Genomic DNA, 18,198 nt, shown 5'->3' on the forward strand with positions numbered 1-18,198 from the left:
CTGCAGCTAATCTGGGCGTATGGTCACCAGAGATGGCTTGAGCTGACAAATGAGTTAGACTGCATTACACCTTGCGAGGCCATATGACTTGTATGTAATGTAATGGATAAAATGTTTTGTTAAATGAGGTACAGGTACAGTTTAAGTCAGAAGTTTACATAAACAAGTTTTAATGACTCCAAAATAAGTGTTTCAACCACTCCACACGTTGAAGAGCATTTAGTTTTACTTGCATTTAAGAGCAGTTGGAGGCCACGGAAGGAGAGTTGTATGGCATTGAAGTTCGTCTGGAGGTTAGTTAACACAGTGTCCAAAGAAGGGCCAGAAGTATACAGAATGGTGTGATCTGCGACCAGAGAATCACCAGCAGCAAGAGCAACATCATTAATGTATACAGAGAAGAGAGTCGGCCCGAGAATTTAACCCTGTGGCACCCCCATAGAGACTGCCAGAGGTCCGGACAACAGGGCCTCTGATTTGACACACTGAACTCTATCAGAGAAGTATTTGGTGAACCAGGCAAGGCAGTCATTTGAGAAACCAAGGCTGTTGAGTCTGCCAATAAGAATGTGGTGATTGACAGAGTCGAAAGCCTTGGCCAGGTCAATGAATACGGATGCACAGTAATGTCTCTTATCGATGGCGGTTACGATATCGTTTAGGACCTTGAGCGTGGCTGAGGTTCACCCATCACGAGCTCTGAAACCAGATTGCATAGCGGAGAAGGTACGGTGGGATTCGAAATGGTCAGTAATCTGTTAACTTGGCTTTCGAAGACTTTAGAGAAGCAGGGTAGGATAGATATAGGTCTGTAGCAGTTTGGGTCTAGAGTGTCTCCCCCTTTTGAAGACGGGGATGATCGAGGCAGTTTCCAATCTTTGGTAATCTCGATACGAAAGAGGGGTTGAACAGGCTAGTAATATGGTTTGCAACAATTTCGGCAGATCATTTTAGAAAGAGCGGGTCCAGAGCGGGCTAGATTGTCTAGCCCGGCTGATTTGTAGGGGTCCAGATTTTGCAGCTCTTTCAGAACATCAGCTATCTGGATTTGGGTGCAGGAGAAATGGGGGAGGCTTGGGCGAGTTGCTGTGGGGGTACAGGGCAGTTGACCGGGGTAGGGGTAGCCAGGTGGAAAGCATGGCCAGCTGTAGAAAAATGCTTACTGAAATTCTCAATTATAATGGATTCATCAGTGGTGACAGTGTTTCCTAGCCTCAGTGCAATGGGCAGCTGGGAGGAAGTGCTCTTATTCTCCATGGACTTTACAGTGTCCCAAAACTTTTTTGAGTTTGTGCTACAGGATGCAAATTTCTGTTTGAAAAAGCTAGCCTTAGCTTTCCTAACTGCCTGTGTATATTGGTTCCTAACTTCCCTGAAAAAGTTGCATATCACGGGGGCTATTTGATGCTAATGCAGTACGCCACAGGATGTTTTTGTGCTGGTCAAGGGCAGTCAGGTCTGGAGTGAACCAAGGGCTATATCTGTTCCTGGTTCAAATTTCTTTGAATGGGGCATCCTTATTTAAGATGGTGAGGAAGGCACTTTTAAATAATAACCCGGCATCCTCTACTGACGGGATGCGGTCAATATCCTTCCAGGATACCCGGGCCAGGTCGATTAGAAAGGCCTGCTCACTGAAGTGTTTTAGGGAGCGTTTGACAGTGATGAGGGGTGGTCGTTTGACCGCAGACCCATTACGGATGCAGTCAATGAGGCAGTGATTGCTGAGATCTTGTTGAAAACAGCAGAGGTGTATTTAGAGGGCAAATTGGATAGGATGATATCTATGAGGGTGCCCGTGTTTACGGATTTGGGGTTGTACCTGGTAGGTTCCTTGATAATTTGTGTGAGATTGAGGGCGTCTAGCTTAGATTGTAGGATGGCCGGGGTGTTAAGCATGTCCCGGTTTAGGTCACCTAGCAGCAGGAGCTCTGAAAATAGATGGGGGGCAATCAATTCACACATGGAGTCCAGGGCACAGCTGGGGGCCGAGGGTGGTCTATAGCAAGCGGCAACGGTGAGAGACTTGTTTCTGGAAAGGTGGATTTTTAAAAGTAGAAGCTCAAAATGTTTGGGTACAGACCTGGATAGTATGACAGAACTCTGCAGGCTCTCTCTGGAAAATGTTATAGTTAAGGATGGAAATTTCAGGGGCCAGGATTCAGACACGGCTAAGACATCAGGGTTGACAGAGTGGGCTAACGCAGTGAATAAAACAAACTTAGGGAGGAGGCTTCTAATGTTAACATGCATGAAACCAAGGCTTTTACGGTTACAGAAGTCAACAAATGAGAGCACCTGGGGAATAGGAGTGGAGCTAGGCACCGCAGGTCGTGGATTAACCTCTACATCACCAGAGGAGGAGTAGGATGAGGGTACGGCTTAAGGCTATAAGAACTGGTCGTCTAGTACGTTCGGAACAGAGAGTAAAAGGAGCAGGTTTCTGGGTGCGATAGAATAGATTCAAGGCAAAATGTACAGACAAAGGTATGGTAGGATGTAAGTACATTGGAGATACACCTAGGCATTGAGTGATGATGAGAGAGATATTGTCACCTGGTTTAAGCTTAGTGATGGTGTTGAACGCTGAGCTGTAGTCAATGAATAACATTCTCACATTGGTGTTCCTTTTGTCCAGGTGGGAAAGGGCAGTGTGGAGTGCACTAGAGATTGCACCATCTGTGGATCTGTTTGGGCGGTATGCAAATTGTAGTGGGTCTAGGGTTTCTGGGATAATGGTGTTGATGTGAGCCATTACCAACCTTTCAAAGCACTTCATGGCTATGGATGTGAGTGCTATGGGTCTGTAGTCATTTAGGCAGGTTGCCTTTGTGTTCTTGGGCACAGCGACAATGGTGGTCTGCTTGAAACATGTTGGTATTACAGACTCAAATCAGGAACATGTTGAAAATGTCAGTGAAGACCCCTGCCAGTTGGTCAGCACATGCCCGGAGCACACGTCCTGGTAATCCGTCTGGCCTCGCAGCCTTGTGTATGTTGACCTGTTTAAAAGGTCTTACTCACGTCGGCTACGGAGGCTTGTGTCACTGGGCAGCTCGCGGCTGTGCTCCCCTTTGTGGTCTGTAATAGTTTGCAAGCCCTGCCACATAAGACGAGCGTCGGAGCCGGTTTAGTATGATTCAATCTTAGCCCTGTATTGACGCTTGGCCTGTTTGATGGTTCGGTGCAGGGCATAGCAGGATTTATTGCAAGCTTCCGGGTTAGTCCCGCACCTTGAAAGCGGCAGCTCGACCCTTTAGCTCAGTGCGAATGTTGCCTGTAATCCATGGCTTCTGGTTGGGGTATATACGTACAGTCACTGTGGGGACGATGTCCTCGATGCACTTATTGATAAAGCCAGTGACTGATGTGGTGCACTCCTCAATGCCATCGGAAGAATCCCGGAACATATTCCAGTCTGTGATAGCAAAACAGTCCTGTAGTTAAGCATCTGCTTCATCTGACCACTTTTTTATTGATGGTGCTTCCTGCTTTAATTTTAGCTTGTAAGCAGGAATCAGGAGGATAGAGTTGTGGTCGGATTTACCAAATGGAGGGCGAGGGAGAGCTTTGTACGCGTCTCTGTGTGTGGAGTACAGGTGATCTAGATTTTTTTTCGCTCTGGTTGCACATTTAACATGTTGATAGAAACTTGGTAGAACTGATTTAAGTTTCCCTGCATTAAAGTCTCGGGCCACTAGGAGCGCCGCCTCTGGGTGAGTGGTTTCCTGTTTGCTTATTTCCTTATACAGCTGACTGAGTGCGGTCTTAGTGCCAGCATCTGTCTGTGGTGGTAAATAAACAGCCATGAAAAGTACAGCTGAAAACTCTCGGCAAGTAGTGTGGCCTGCAATTTATCACAATATACTCTACTTCAGGCGAGCAAAATCTAGAGACTTCCTTAGATTTCATGCACCAGCTGTTGTTTACAAATATGCACAGACCGCCCCCCCCTCGTCTTACCAGAGTGTGCTGTTCTATCTTGCCGGTGGAGCATATATCCCGCTAGCTGAATATCCATGTCGTCATTCAGCCACGATTTCGTGAAACATAGGATATTACAGTTTTTGATGTCCTGTTGGTAGGATATTCGTGATCGTACCTCGTCTAATTTATTGTCCAATGATTGCACGTTGGCGAGTAGTATTGACGGTAACGGCAGCTTTCCCACTCTCCTTCTCCGGGTCCTGACCAGGTGTCCGGCTCTTTGTCCGCTGTACCTGTGTCGCTTCCTCTTGCAAATAACGGGGATGTTGGCCCTGTGGGATGTTTGGAGAATGTCTTGTGCGTCCTCCTTGTTATAGAAAAGCTAGCTAGCTGCAATCCAAGTGGCTACTCCTGGCGAACGTCTCTGTCCCGAAGCAAGCACCAATTAGCCTGGAGCTAGCCCATGCTAGGCCCATCTCCCGGCTAGCTGAAGAGGTCCATCAGCCACTCCTGGGCTACAATACCTATTTTGCCAACTGGCCTGGACCCCTTTTACACTACTGCTACTCTGTTCATCATATATGCATAGTCACTTTAACCATATCTACATGTACATACTAACTCAAATCAGCCTGACTAACCGGTGTCTGTATGTAGCCTCGCTACTGTATATAGCCTGTCTTTTTACTGTCGTTTTATTTCTTTACTTACCTATTGTTCACCTAATACCTTTTTTACACTATTGGTTAGAGCCTGTAAGTAAGCATTTCACTGTAAGGTCTACACCTGTTGGATTCGGCGCATGTGACAAATAAACTTTGATTTGCGAAGAACCAGGTGAAAAAGGTTCAGAGCTTGTGGTAGGAATCTGGGGATATGGAGAGAAAATAGGTCCGGTATGCTCTGGTTTGAATCGCATTGTGCAAACTGGCGAGAGATTTCCAAGCTAAAGGTTAGCTGATGACCGCTAGCAGTGGTTAGTTGACTACTAGCTAGTTAACTGGCTAGCTTCTGTTGGGGGATTCCAGTTCCGAAGTAAAGAAAGATACTTTAGAAAAAAAGCAGATCCACACCACATTGGGTGAGGCGGGTTGCAGGTGAGTATTTTGAAGTAGAGGTTTAGAAAAATATATGGTTCATGTCTGGTTCATCCTTGGGAGCAATTTCCAAATGCCTGAAGGTACCACACGTTCATCTGTATAAACAATAGTACGCAAGTATAAACACCATGGGACCACGCAGCCGTCATACCGCTCAGGAAGGAGACACGTTCTGTCTCCAAGAGATGAACATACTTCGGTGCGAAAAGTGCAAATCAATCCCAGAACAACAGCAAAGGACCTTGTGAAGATGCTGGAGGAAACGGGTACAAAATTATATCCACAGTAAAATGAGTCCTATAAATCGACATAACCTGAAAGGCCGCTCAGCAAGATAGAAGCCACTGCTCCAAAACCGCCATTAACAGCCAGACTACGGGTTGCAACTGCACATGGGGACAAAGATCTTACTTTTTGGAGAAATGTCCTCTGGTCTGATGAAACAAAAATAGAACTGTTTGGCCATAATGACCATCGTTATGTTTGGAGGAAAAAGGAGGAGGCTTGCAAGCCGAAGAACACTATCCCAACCGTGAAGCACGGGGGTGGCAGCATCATGTTGTGGGGGTGCTTTGCTGCAGAAGGGACTGGTGCACTTCACAAAATAGATGGCATCATTTTATCTCTCTTTGAAATATTTCCTACAGCTTTGGTCTTGGGAGAGTGGTTAGTGGAATTCGGCGGATTTATCGGTATAGAGATATCCGGAGGTAAAGAGGAGCTACCAAATTAAATAAGGCCTGGCCATTTTTGTTTGTTTTTGCCATAAGGTTTACCACACACACAAATTTACTGGTTTTGAATTTGGGTTAGTGCCGAGGCATCTTAAAAAGGCACACAGAATTTTCTGTTTTTATTTTCTGAGTTTTAATTGAACATGCGAAGTATTCTGATAAAAAAATGTATTGGAGAAACTTACTGTGAACCTGGTTCCTCTAGGTTTCTTCCTAGGTTTTGGCCTTTCTAGGAAGTTTTTCCTAGCCACTGTGCTTCTACACCTGCATTGCTTGCTGTTTGGGGTTTTAGGCTGGGTTTCTATACAGCACTTTGATATATCAGCTGATGTTAGAAGGGCTATATAAAGAAATTTGATTTGATTTAAAAAGACACCCACCATGAGCACCCACTACATTTGCCCAAGAACAGGCAAACTAAATTAAAACCCACACCAAACGTAAAGAAAGGTAGCAAACCAAAAAGGTGGAGCAAAATCAGATAACAGAAAGGATTGTTTGTCTAGAAATCAAAATAGGGAGCGCCAACTAAAAGGTGTAGACCCTCCACCTCTCTCAAGACAACTGGAGCACTGGGCCAGCATAGGTGAAACCCCTTCCCACTAACGAGATGGCAACCAGCACAAGTGTAACACACACTGACTAACGAGGTGACACTAATCGGTGCTTTGTGTGGATACTGTTTGGATATGAATTAAAATGATGTAATCATGAAATTATAATGAACCTATTTTTGTTTCAGGGGGAATTTATGGTATAAGAATAATAATTATATGCAATATGATAATGTGGATTCTTTATATGAAAATATGTTAATCTGTTTTTGCATATCCTGTTAAATTTTTAGCACACTAAGGAATCAACAATGGAAATTAAACCTGATGAAAATTTTAAAAATTGAATTGTCTAAACCGGAACCTCAAGTCTCTCTGCCCTATCCTTGTCCTCACCGGGACACCTGCCCCCTGTATCAGCTGCTACCTTTACCCAGCGCATTCTTAAAATAGTCAACCTGCCTTAAGTGGTCCTTCGGCTGGATATGGAAGGGGATACAGGTGTTCCCACGGATGGGTAACTCAATTCCTCCACCCTCAATGGGGAACCTCAGCCTGACTGTGCCATAGCTGGGCCCGGCAAAAATTAAACCTCCACTGTCTCACAACCAAGTGCGGCAAGGGCACATCCAGCAGGAGCAAGGCCTAAAGAGGAGCCTGTTTAGAGTTGAAAGAGCCAAAGGGGGAAAAAGCCCCTGGTTTATTTGAAAGACAATTTGGATTGTGTATGGGTAAATCTCTCAGAAGAGATTATCCAGACAACCACAGCAGCTCTCTGCAGCAGCCTACCTGGCTCAACATCCAAGCCCTGTTCCTCAGAACATATGGAGAGCCCTAACACAAGAAGGCCTACCATTAAACCAGTCTATTGAAGACACCTCACGGAGGCGGCACATTGGGGGAACAGAGCGATGCTCTGTAAAATCCGAGATCATCCAAATGATCTCATTCAATGACAACAGAGGGCCGCTCAGAGACATGGAATTGCATGGAGGAGAGTCCCATCAGAGGCCCTGAGTGATTCACAAGCTGCCGTAGGAAGTAGAGAATGACCCATATGGATTTTTTTTAGAGCCAATACCGATTTTGAGGAGGGGGGGGGGGGGGGGGGGGGGGGGTCGTCAAGGAGGCCGATATTCAATATTAAATTTGAAAAATCTGACAATTTCCCAGAGACAGCCAGTTACACAATAATGCATCAATTGAAAAATCAAAACAATACGTTTGAGTTTGTTTTTACCAATCTACATAACCATGAAAATAATTGTATTTGAATGGTAAATCTCTTGAGAAACTGGGTAAATTAAGATGGCATAGGCCTACTCACAATACAGGTGAATATATATTAAATAGGGATTGTGTTGCGTGCATTGAGATATTGAGCTTGTTTTGGCTGATCAGTGGAGTCTACGGTACTATAGGTGACAATTTGTTTCCCTTCCATTTCGGACTTACAGTGCATTCGGAAAGCATTCAGACCTTTTGAATACTTAGCAAAATGTGTAAAGTTACAGCCTTATTCTAAAATGAATTAAATAATTTTTTTCATCATCAATATACACACACAATACCCCATAGTAACAAAGTTATAATATACATTTATTAAAAATAAAACAAAAATACCTTATTTCCATAAGTATTCAGACCCTTTGCTATAAGACTCAAAATTGAGCTCAGGTGCATCCTGTTTCCATTGATCATCCTTGAGATGTTTCTACAACTTGACTGGAGTCCACCTGTGGTAAATTCAATTGATTGGACATGATTTGGAAAGCACACACCTGTCTATATAAAAAGGTCCCACAGTCAACTGCGCATGTGAGAGCAAAAACCAAACCATGAGGTCAAAGGAATTGCCCATAGAGCTCCAAGACAGGATTATGTCGAGGCACAGATCTGCAACATTGAAGGTCTGCAGCATTGAAGATACCCAAGAAAACAAATGGCATCCATCATTCTTAAATGGAAAAAGTATGGAACAACTAAAAGACTCTTCATTGAGCTGGCCGCCCGGCCAAACTGAGCAATCGGGGAGAAGGGTGAAGAGGCGACTCCAGGATGCTGGCCTTCTAGGCAGAGTTGCAAAGGAAAAGACATCTCAAACTGGCCAATAAAAAGAAAAGAGTAAGATGGGCAAAAGAACACAGACACTGGACAGAGGAACTCTGCCTAGAAGGCCAGCATCCCGGAGTCGCCTCTTCACCGTTGACGTTGAGACGGGTGTTTTGCGGGTACTATTTAATGAAGCTGCCAGTTGAAGACTTGTGTGGCGTCTGTTTCTCAAACTAGACACTAATGTACTTGTCCTCTTGCTCAGTTGTGCACCGAGGCCACTTTCTATTCTGGTTAGAGCCAGTTTGCGCTGTTCTGTGAAGGGAGTAGTACACAGAGTTGTACGAGATCTTCAGTTTCTTGGCAATTTCTGCCATGGAATAGCCTTCATTTCTCAGAACATGATTAGACTGACGAGTTGCAGAAGAAAGTTATTTGTTTCTGGCGATTTTGAGCCTGTAATCGATCCCACAAATGCTGATGCCCCAGATACTCAACTAGTCTAAAGGAGGCCAGTTTTATTGCTTCTTTAATCAACACAACAGTTTTCAGCTGTGCTAACATAATTGCAAAAGGGTTTACTAATGATCAATTAGCCTTTTCAAATTATAAACTTGGATTAGCTAACAACGTGCCATTGGAACACAGGAGTGATGGTTGCTGATAATGGGCCTCTGTACGGCTATGTAGATATTCCACACAAAAAATCTGCAGTTTACAGCTACAATAGTCATTTACAACATTAACAATGTTTCGGATCAATTTGATGTTATTTTAAAAATGGACCAAAATGTTTTGTTTTTCTTTCAAAAACAATGACATTTCTAAGTGACCCCAAAATTTTGAACGGTAGTGTGTGTGTGTGTGTGTGTGTGTGTGTGTGTGTGTGTGTGTGTGTGTGTGTGTATATATATATATATATTTTTATTAAATTAATTTTAATTTGGGACAGTTCATGTTCAGTTTGGGACGGTTTAAATTGCATTTTGGGAAAATTCTGGGACTGTGATGGGAAAAGTTAAGTCTCGAGCCATGATCGTAACCAATGTAATGAAATACAAATTACATTTCTGAAATATGTAGGTGAACTTATGAGACTCGGTCAAGTCATCTGATGTAACCTACAAAAAAACAAGCAACCCAGGACATAGGCTAGTACAGGTCAGAGGACACCCAAAGGACTCTGAACATTTCTAAGAATCTGAAGGGGTCCATTAGTCATCGTCAGGAGAACAGTCGTCCACTTGGTTAGTGGGCCGAGAACGATAACAAGGTCTTGACAATTTCTCTTCGGTCTTGAGACTTCCCTTTGAAATGAAGCACAGAGATACTTCACATACTGTAACCACTATGAAAAGAAGGTAAGGAAGAGTGAGAGAAAGCAAGAGAGCGATAGAATGCAAGAGGGAGACAGCAAGAGAGAGATGCCTGGCCAACAGGCACAGTTGTTTGTACATGGTCAACATTCTGGGAACCGCCTGTGACACACTATGGGGCTAATTCAATTCCAAATGTAAACTGGGTTAGTATGGACTCAAACAAGAACATTGTTGTTTTGCCTTGAGAGTTGTTTTTCTTAGAGGGACCCTTGTCCATGGAAGCTGAAATACACACTTGTAGCTAAAACTTAAGTGTCAGACATTTTTACTGTGGAATTTTAAGGTTATTAATATGGCAAACGGCAATTCAAAATGAAAATTTTGAACTTATCTTGAACTTGGAAAGAGATACAGTTAAGCTACTGTAAACACCATTTTAGGACTATTTCCCAGATCCAAAGCAGGTCTACTATTAGGTCTTCATATTTTACACAGAGGTCAGGGGTCGTTCCATGAGGATGGAATTGAACATTTTGAATGGGCCATTTGCTGTACCAATAACCTTAAAATTCCACAGTAAAAATGTCTAATGCCGTTATAATAAGTTAGATACAAGTGTGTAGTTGCTAAGTGAAAAGGTTACCTTGTCTGCTTAGTGCAGTAACAGTACACACACTATTTAAAAAGCACATTCTAAAATAGTAATCAACATTACTCTAGGAAACACACCGTTTGAGGTCATTTTGTAAAACAGGGTTAGTGATACAGTTTCAGAGGCACTTTTATTTTTAATTGTAGTTATTTTCAGTGTTGTTTTTTTATAAGATAACATATCTACAGTTGTTTGTCATGAAGATGGACTGTCAAGTAATTTCCTACAAAGTTAATCAGATAAAGCATGAAAATTAAATGTATTTCTGTTATATTTTAATGTTAAAATAGGGCTACAGCATGTTTAGAAAATATATATTTCTTTTTTTGGGCTGCATCTTTAAGTGCACTAATATCATAGGCTAATTTATTTGGGGCTAATTCACCACCTACGTAAGTGGAAACGAAAAAACATTTTAGCTAGATCAAACTAAATATAATACCCACTGCTAGTAGCCTTGTATTGATCTAAGATATGTTTAATGTCCCAAAAAATGTTGCAGTTGTAGCCTAGCGCCCAACGCAATGGCCACTGCGTATTTAGCACGCACTGCATATCAAAGCCATATCAAATATCTTAGTTGTAAAATAGTTGCTATTGAGCCCAAAATTGAGAGCTGAGAAATAACAAATACAGTGCATTTGGAAAGTATTCAGACCCCTTGACTTTTTCCAGATTTTGTTACGTTACAGACTTATTCTGAAATTGATTAAATCGTTTCCCCCCCTCAATCTACACACAATACTCCATAATGACAAAGCAAAAACAGTTTGAGCTCAGGTGCATCCTAGTTCCATTAACCATCCTTGAGATTTTTCTATAACTTGTCCACCTGTGGTAAATTCAATTAATTGGACATGATTTGGAAAGGCACACACGGCTATATAAGGTCCCACAGTTGACAGTGCATGTCAGTGCAAAAACCAAGCCATGAGGTCGAAAGAAATTGTACGTAGAGCTCCGAGACAAGATTGTGTCGAGGCACAGATCTGGGGAAGGGTACCAAAAAATGTCTGCAGCATTGAAGGTCCCAAAGAACACAGTTGCCGCCATCATTCTTAAATGGAAGAAGTTTGTAACCACCAAGACCCTTCCTAGAGCTGGCTACCCGGCCAAACTGAGAAATCAGGGGAGAAGGGCCTTGGTCAGGGAGGTGACCTAGAACCTGATGGTCACTCTGACAGAGCTCCAGAGTTCATCTGTGGAGATGGGAGAACCTTCCAGAAGGACAACCATCTCTGCAGCACTCAACCAATCAGGCCTTTATGGTAGAGTGGCCAGACGGAAGCCAGTCCTCAGTAAAAGGCACGACAGCCCGCTTGGAGCTTGCCAAAAGGCACCTAAAGGACTCTGACCACGAGAAACGAGATCCTCTGGTCTGATGAAAGCAAGATTGAACTCTTTGGCCTGAATGAACAAGAGCAAAGTACAGAGAGATCCTTGATGAAAACCTGCTCCAGAGCGCTCAGGACCTCAGACTGGGGGCAAAGGTTCACCTTCGAACAGGACAACGACCGTAAGTACACATCCAAGACAACACAGGAGTGGCTTAGGGACAAGTCTCTGAATGTCCTTGAGTGGCCCAGCCAGAGCCCGGACTTGAACCCGATCGAACATCTCTGGAGACTTAAATAGCTGTGCAGCGACGCTCCCCATCCAACTAGACCGAGCTTGAGAGGATCTGCGGAGAAGAATGAGAGAAACTCCCCAAATAAATGTGTGCCAAGCTTGTGGCGTCATACCGAAGACTTGAGACTAATCCCTGTCAACAAAGTACTTAGTAAAAGGTCTGAATATTTCTGTAAATGTAATGTCAGTTTTTTATAAATTAGCAAAAATGTATAAAAACCTGTTTTTACTTTGTCATTATGGGGTATTGTGTGTAGATTGAGAGAAAAACATTTTTTTATCAATTTTAGAATAAGGGCTCGGAATACTTTCCGAATGCAACGTATATACAGTACCACAAGAGATTCTTTATTTTTACCATTTTCTACATTTTAGAATAATAGTGAAAACATCAAAACGATGAAATAACACATATGGAATCATGTAGTAACCAACAACAACAAAATAGTTAATCTAAATATATTTTAGATTTTTCAAAATAGCCACCCTTTGCCTTGATAACAGCTTTGCACACTCTTGGCATCAGTGTATTAGTGTTTTTGTTACTTTTTCTGTGGACCCCAGGAAGAGTAGCTGCTGCTTCTGCAAAAGTTCATGGAGATCCAAATAAACAAATATAGGCTAGCCTACCAGCATACACACTCCAAGGTTAACCAAACTTCAGCACAGGAACATTCTACACACGTGTTTTGGTGTGCATCTATAGGAACCCTCTGGAGATCCCCCCAAGAGTCTATAAACAGTGAGAGTAAAAGCCAGCAAGAGTCAGCCTGAACAATGAGAGATTAAGGACAGAAAAAAGCCCAACATCAACCACCCCAGGTCAGGACCGATCGAGGCAGTTGACAGAGGCGAGGCCTGGTGACTCAATCGAGCCATGTCATGTCATAGCTAACTGGGCCCCAGATCCATTGGCTATCATCGCCACCTGTCCCCTCTGTCTTTCCACTCCACCTCCAACACAGCCTGTCCTGGGCTGTGTCCCAAATGGCACCCTGTAGGGCTCTGGTCAAAAGTAGTGCTGGTTACACAGGGCTCCCCTGATGTCATGGCCGACATACGAGAACGATTAGGAAATGGGCACGGCTGTTCCCCGATGACATCACACTGGCAACAACTCGATCTGTCCACCACCATTCCCCCTTCTCTCCCTTATCATGCCAACAACTCTGTGATGCTGGCCTGGAACAAAGTCTCTCGGTAAACAATGATTCGTTTCAGGAAAATAGCATCGGGACAATACAATCAGACCTCATTTCACACACACCCCTCTATACTATAGACAATTGAAAAGTGGGTATTGGTGAGGTGGCATGCTAGGACGAGAGCCAGGAGATATTCTACACCATATAGAGAACAAAACACAGGGCTACATGCTAGGAGAGTATTCACTTCAGTTAAAGTGTCAGCTGCAAAACAATTACTTTGTGTAATTTATTTGAGAGCCCTCAACTCAAAAAGGAGACGTGGTAAATAAGGGGTACTGATTGTCTATAACGAAGTGGGTTATTATCCAGTATTTGTGGGTGGAGGCGTCATGCCTACAAGAGCATGTGCCCCCTCAGATTTGTCCTGTAAAAAATGTTTGTTGTTTCTTACTAGCAACTTTATCAAGTTGGCTTTAGCTATCCCAGATAGGTTCCCAACCTCCCAACCTCATAGCTAGCTACCAAGAAGCCATTTCAGGCTATCAATAAAGTTAGAGTAGCTAGCTTGTCTAGCCATAGGTGGGACATCCATAAGGCTAAGATTACCCTAATGTAAACTGAATTAAATTGCCAAAATAATTTAGCCTACTCCTGTCAATACAGAAATAAATTAAATCATTCAAAATAGGCTACTACACCAGAAAGTATGATTTAGACACAGAGGATCATAAGCTTCTTTAAAAATATATTGTTTTAAATCGCATTGTCTACAGTCGGAAGGGCACGCAATTTCAGCAGCACGAGCGGCAAAAACCAAATAGATTATTACCGAGTTGCGACTGTCAGTGAAAAGTAGAGGCCCAGCCAGGCATATCGCAATATTTCTAAACACAATCGCGGGAAAACGTAGTTTGGAAAACAAATGGCTATTGCTGTAAAGAGAAGAAAGAAATTCTCAACTTAATTGAGCTAACAGTATAGCCTATATTATTGGCACCTGTGGAGAGTATCGATCATATTCCCGGTGAGTGCGTATATTCACTCTATCATTGGTGGGTCAGTGCCACTTGAAAGTTTGTTTTTGGACAATAATTTCCTCCTCCAGGTTAGATGGATGTCAAATTGTATTTGTCTCCCCTTCTCGTAGGACTATGAGATGGATCAGACAATGCCATTTTTATTCATCTGTTTGTCAGTGTCAGCAAAGTAGGCTACCCTGTCATTTTTGTCATATTATAAAATATTCTGCTAATGTCTCCACCATCCAGTCATATAAAGTGTAGTAGATTTGCATGAAATATGTTAATAAAAAAAAAGAGATTGAGTTATGTTATTAGCCCAAATTAGGACTATGCAATCTACTCATGACATTAGGAACAGTATGCCATCTTACATAAAAGTCTGCAAATGCAATAACGCACAGAATGCTTTATTATAATGGTGCATTATTATGGTCAAAATTATCTTCCCCAAACTTAAAACTCACTCACTCGCCACCTGTGTCTCTAACTATCTTAGCTGGCATGCCTGCTGGCAAGGTTGGTAGACTTTAGAAAACCAAGCAATAACTAATTGTGAAGAATAAAACTCACATAAGACTACCATTTAAATCTTTTATCCAGATTTTTGCAGAGATGGATATTTAGTTTCTTTAAAAATAGAACCACTAGTCAAGTAGGATACAGAGAGCTCAAGAGGTATGCTTAGATATGCAGAACAATGGACATTTTTATATTAGAATTAAGCATAATACTTATATGTTTCAGGTCTTTAAGAAATTCAATTCTCGAACAGGGTCATATCCATAGTACGTGAGCTATCCTCACGTATCCTCACGTATTTTGTGCCCCCTGTTTGTGGGCACTAATGAAAAACACCAAAACTCCATGACATTTCACTCTGACGCAATGCTCCTCCCTGCCAGCCGCACTCCCGCCTGCCAAACTCCAAATTTACTCTCTGAACACAACTGCAAAACATGTTTTACATACAACTAAACAATTCCAGGAATAGCATACCTCACACCAGCCTTGGCAAGGGGAGGTGTTCACTACACAATGTCGAGTGAGTATGACTGCATTGCTGCAGAATGTGATGTAAAACATGATGGCAGTCTTCCAGATACTCACCTAATCCCTCAGTGTTAATCAGTTTTCTAAAAGTTGTTTTTTTCCATCTTAACATGATGCCTATTGACACCTGTTGAGTGTGAATGCATAAACACCTTGTGTGTACACTAAAGAATACAATAAGGTTGAACATTGAGATAGGGAGTGGCCACTGGCATTTTAAATGAAATTGAAACATTCATCTTTCTTACCCATCCTCATCCCCATCCATGGGAATGGCTATCCCGAACAGACTGTTGACGGTGGGATTGGCCAGCTGCAGGCTCTCTGGGATGAAAGGCCTCATGAAATCTTTTCCCAGGGTGGCGTTGGGCTGAGGAAGGTTGTCCGACCTCCTGCGGCTGTCATCCTCTTGGCTGGTTGCGGGAAGGCCCTGCCCAGCAGATCCCGCCGTGACCCCACTGCAAACTACCTGGGCGAGTCCTCCTGGGCCTGGGGGGGTGTTGGTGGCGCTGGGCACTGTGGCAGGCACGTTCTGGACAATGGAGGCTGTGGAAGGTACGAGGACACTGCCCACTCCACCTGAAGGCAGGGGCTGACTCACAGGGTGCTGTATGGCACCCCCGGGCAGGCGAGGGGCCATCGGTGATGGACCGCTGTGCAGAGACCCAGTCAGCTCCCCGGCCTGAGCAAACAACCCCTGCACCTGAGCACTGGGGCCGTCTGGGGTGATGACAGGCGAGGGGCCCTGGCTCGCAGGAGGCCCCACAGAGAGGGAGGCCATAGGGAGGGTTTGAGTGCTGGAGCTCTGAGGCTGGTGAGGGTCCAGCTGACTGGGGAGCGTTCCAGAGGGATGAGCAGAGTAGGCAAACTGCTGGGCCTGCGTGGCAAGAGGCATAAGAGGATATTTTTTCAGCATGCCACCTTGGGGCACCCCGTTGAGGCCAGTAGGGTGAAGTGTTTGGGGGACAGAGGGCTGAACGTTGACCTGGGCCTGGGATACAACTGCTGAGTAACCCATGGGCTGGAAGGCACTCCCCCCGTTCCCTATTTCAGGCGCTAGGCAGTAGCCTTGCTGCTGAGGCTCCGGAGGATGGCCATGGTGGATAGTGGAGTAGCCACTATCACCTGTGGACTCTTGAGCCTGTGTGGACAGGGTACTAGAAGCAACCACATAGTCTCCTGTGGCCCCAAGCCCAGTGTCCCGGTCTGCATTGTGGTCAAGGGTGACAGTGTGTTTTATGCTATCCACAGTCCTGCTCATGCCAGAGCCCTCAGAATCTCTCTCATAGAACTCTGTACATGTCCATCTGCCCCGTCTGAAGGGCTCCCCTGTACCATGGTCAAGTTTAATGACCCTGAAACGTGAACTATAGCTTACAGTGGTTGTAGTGCTAGGCGCAGTTGGGGGCGTTTGAGACACACTTGTTGGGGAGACATTCGCAGCAGGGACAGCATTGACTGTTGTCGGCTGCTGAGTGGCCAAGGTTGGAATGGAGGGCTTACTCGCGGCTGGTACAGGCACACTACCTCCTAAAAGGTTTTGATTGACATGACTTCTGCCTGTACTTCTAAAAGCGTGCCCCCCGTTAAAATGACCTGTTGCAGCCTCTTGCTCTTGAGGTAAATGTAACGCTATGACAGCAGCCTCCAGTTCCACTACGTTGTTTAAGGTTTCCTCGGATGAACTTCTGTCACATACCCCCGTGTCAATATCGGCCCGGGACAAGTCGAATATTTCTGATGACACATCCTCGGTTCTGGATTCGTCAGGGTCGTCCAGACTCTCGGTGTCATCCGTGATGCTACTGGCCGCCACCTGAGCCTGTGTCACACTTGTGATTTGAAAACAGCTCTTCTTCTTTGCTGGCATTTTTGACATGTTTATTTTGTTAGTCACTCCAGCTCTCTATTTCCAGATTAAAGTGTTAAGTATGAGCTCAATTAGTTAGTCTTCTAACTTATCTAAAGAACGCACAGTTTATAACGAGATAAGTATGCGACATCTTCCTTGCTCCCCTCTCCTGTTGCAGAGTGTGTCTGAGTGTAAAAACGAACAAGCACACTTACTCTGAACTCGGACAAGGTAACTAGCTAGCTAGTCTCCGTCAGCACGAAATGTGACAAGTCTCCCGATACCACCGTCTCCTCTCCTCCGGTTCTTCCAGACCTGGCCTCCCGTGTGAGGTATTTTTACGGCCCCGGATTTGCCAGCAGGCCGCTGTCGCAGTTACTGCTCACCGGCTTCTGCCGATACTTCAGTCTGACTGGCGGGCCCCGTTTTTCACCACTCTCCCTTTTAGCTAGCTAGCCAGCTAATGTAGCTAAAAGCGAACTAGCTAGCTAGCCAAATAGCTATCGTTAGTTCTCTCCCTACACAGGAACCGGCCTGCACGACATCATATAAACAAGTCCATATCCTTCTTCAACTCGTCACATGGAATCTATATCCTCCTACGGTAGACATAAATTCCTGAATTGAAGAAAGTTCAGCTTCCCCGTCCTCGGGTTCTCTCACTCTTTAGAACTCCTACTGTGACTGAAATTCACTTACTAGCAGGCTAGCTCAAGTATGGCTCTGCTCATTCTCCACCACTCGACAAGATGGCAAAAAAAAACGCACAGCACTCTGGGAGAGTTGCGCATTGGCGTCCTGTCTATGATTGGCGTACATAAATTATTGGAGAAGTGAATAATTCGGAGGGGATACGGTGATTTGCTATTATTCTGAAAGAATAAGGTATCTAAAACACATTTAATATCCCCAGACACTTGTGTCTTGAAAAAAATTGAATTGTCCAAGGTAGGCTCGTGAAATTTCTGCCGACATAGACATCTATGTTTGGTTAATATTGGGTCAGATACAGATCTGTCTTGATTTCAACGTCCACATAGACGGTCTTAATTTCTCCCAAAAATGTCTATGATTTGTTCAGATTATCTGAACAAATAATAGGTCCTACCGGAATAAATCTAAACAAATCATTGACATCTATGTTTCACAAGTTTGGACA

General features: G+C 44.0%; 1 protein-coding gene across 1 annotated transcript in view; it reads right to left on the reverse strand.

Moving 5' to 3' along the window:
• Positions 1-17,772, reverse strand: part of LOC120054606 (TSC22 domain family protein 2-like) — a 67,654-nt gene extending 49,882 nt beyond the window's left edge. The window contains exon 1 of the mRNA XM_039002078.1: positions 15,436-17,772. Coding sequence (XP_038858006.1) covers positions 15,436-17,066 — 1,631 coding nt within the window. The 5' untranslated portion in view covers positions 17,067-17,772. The remainder of the gene's footprint in view (positions 1-15,435) is intronic.
• Positions 17,773-18,198: the final 426 nt, after the last annotated feature.

This window comes from Salvelinus namaycush, chromosome 10 (assembly GCF_016432855.1).
Source record: "Salvelinus namaycush isolate Seneca chromosome 10, SaNama_1.0, whole genome shotgun sequence".
NCBI lineage: Eukaryota > Metazoa > Chordata > Actinopteri > Salmoniformes > Salmonidae > Salvelinus > Salvelinus namaycush.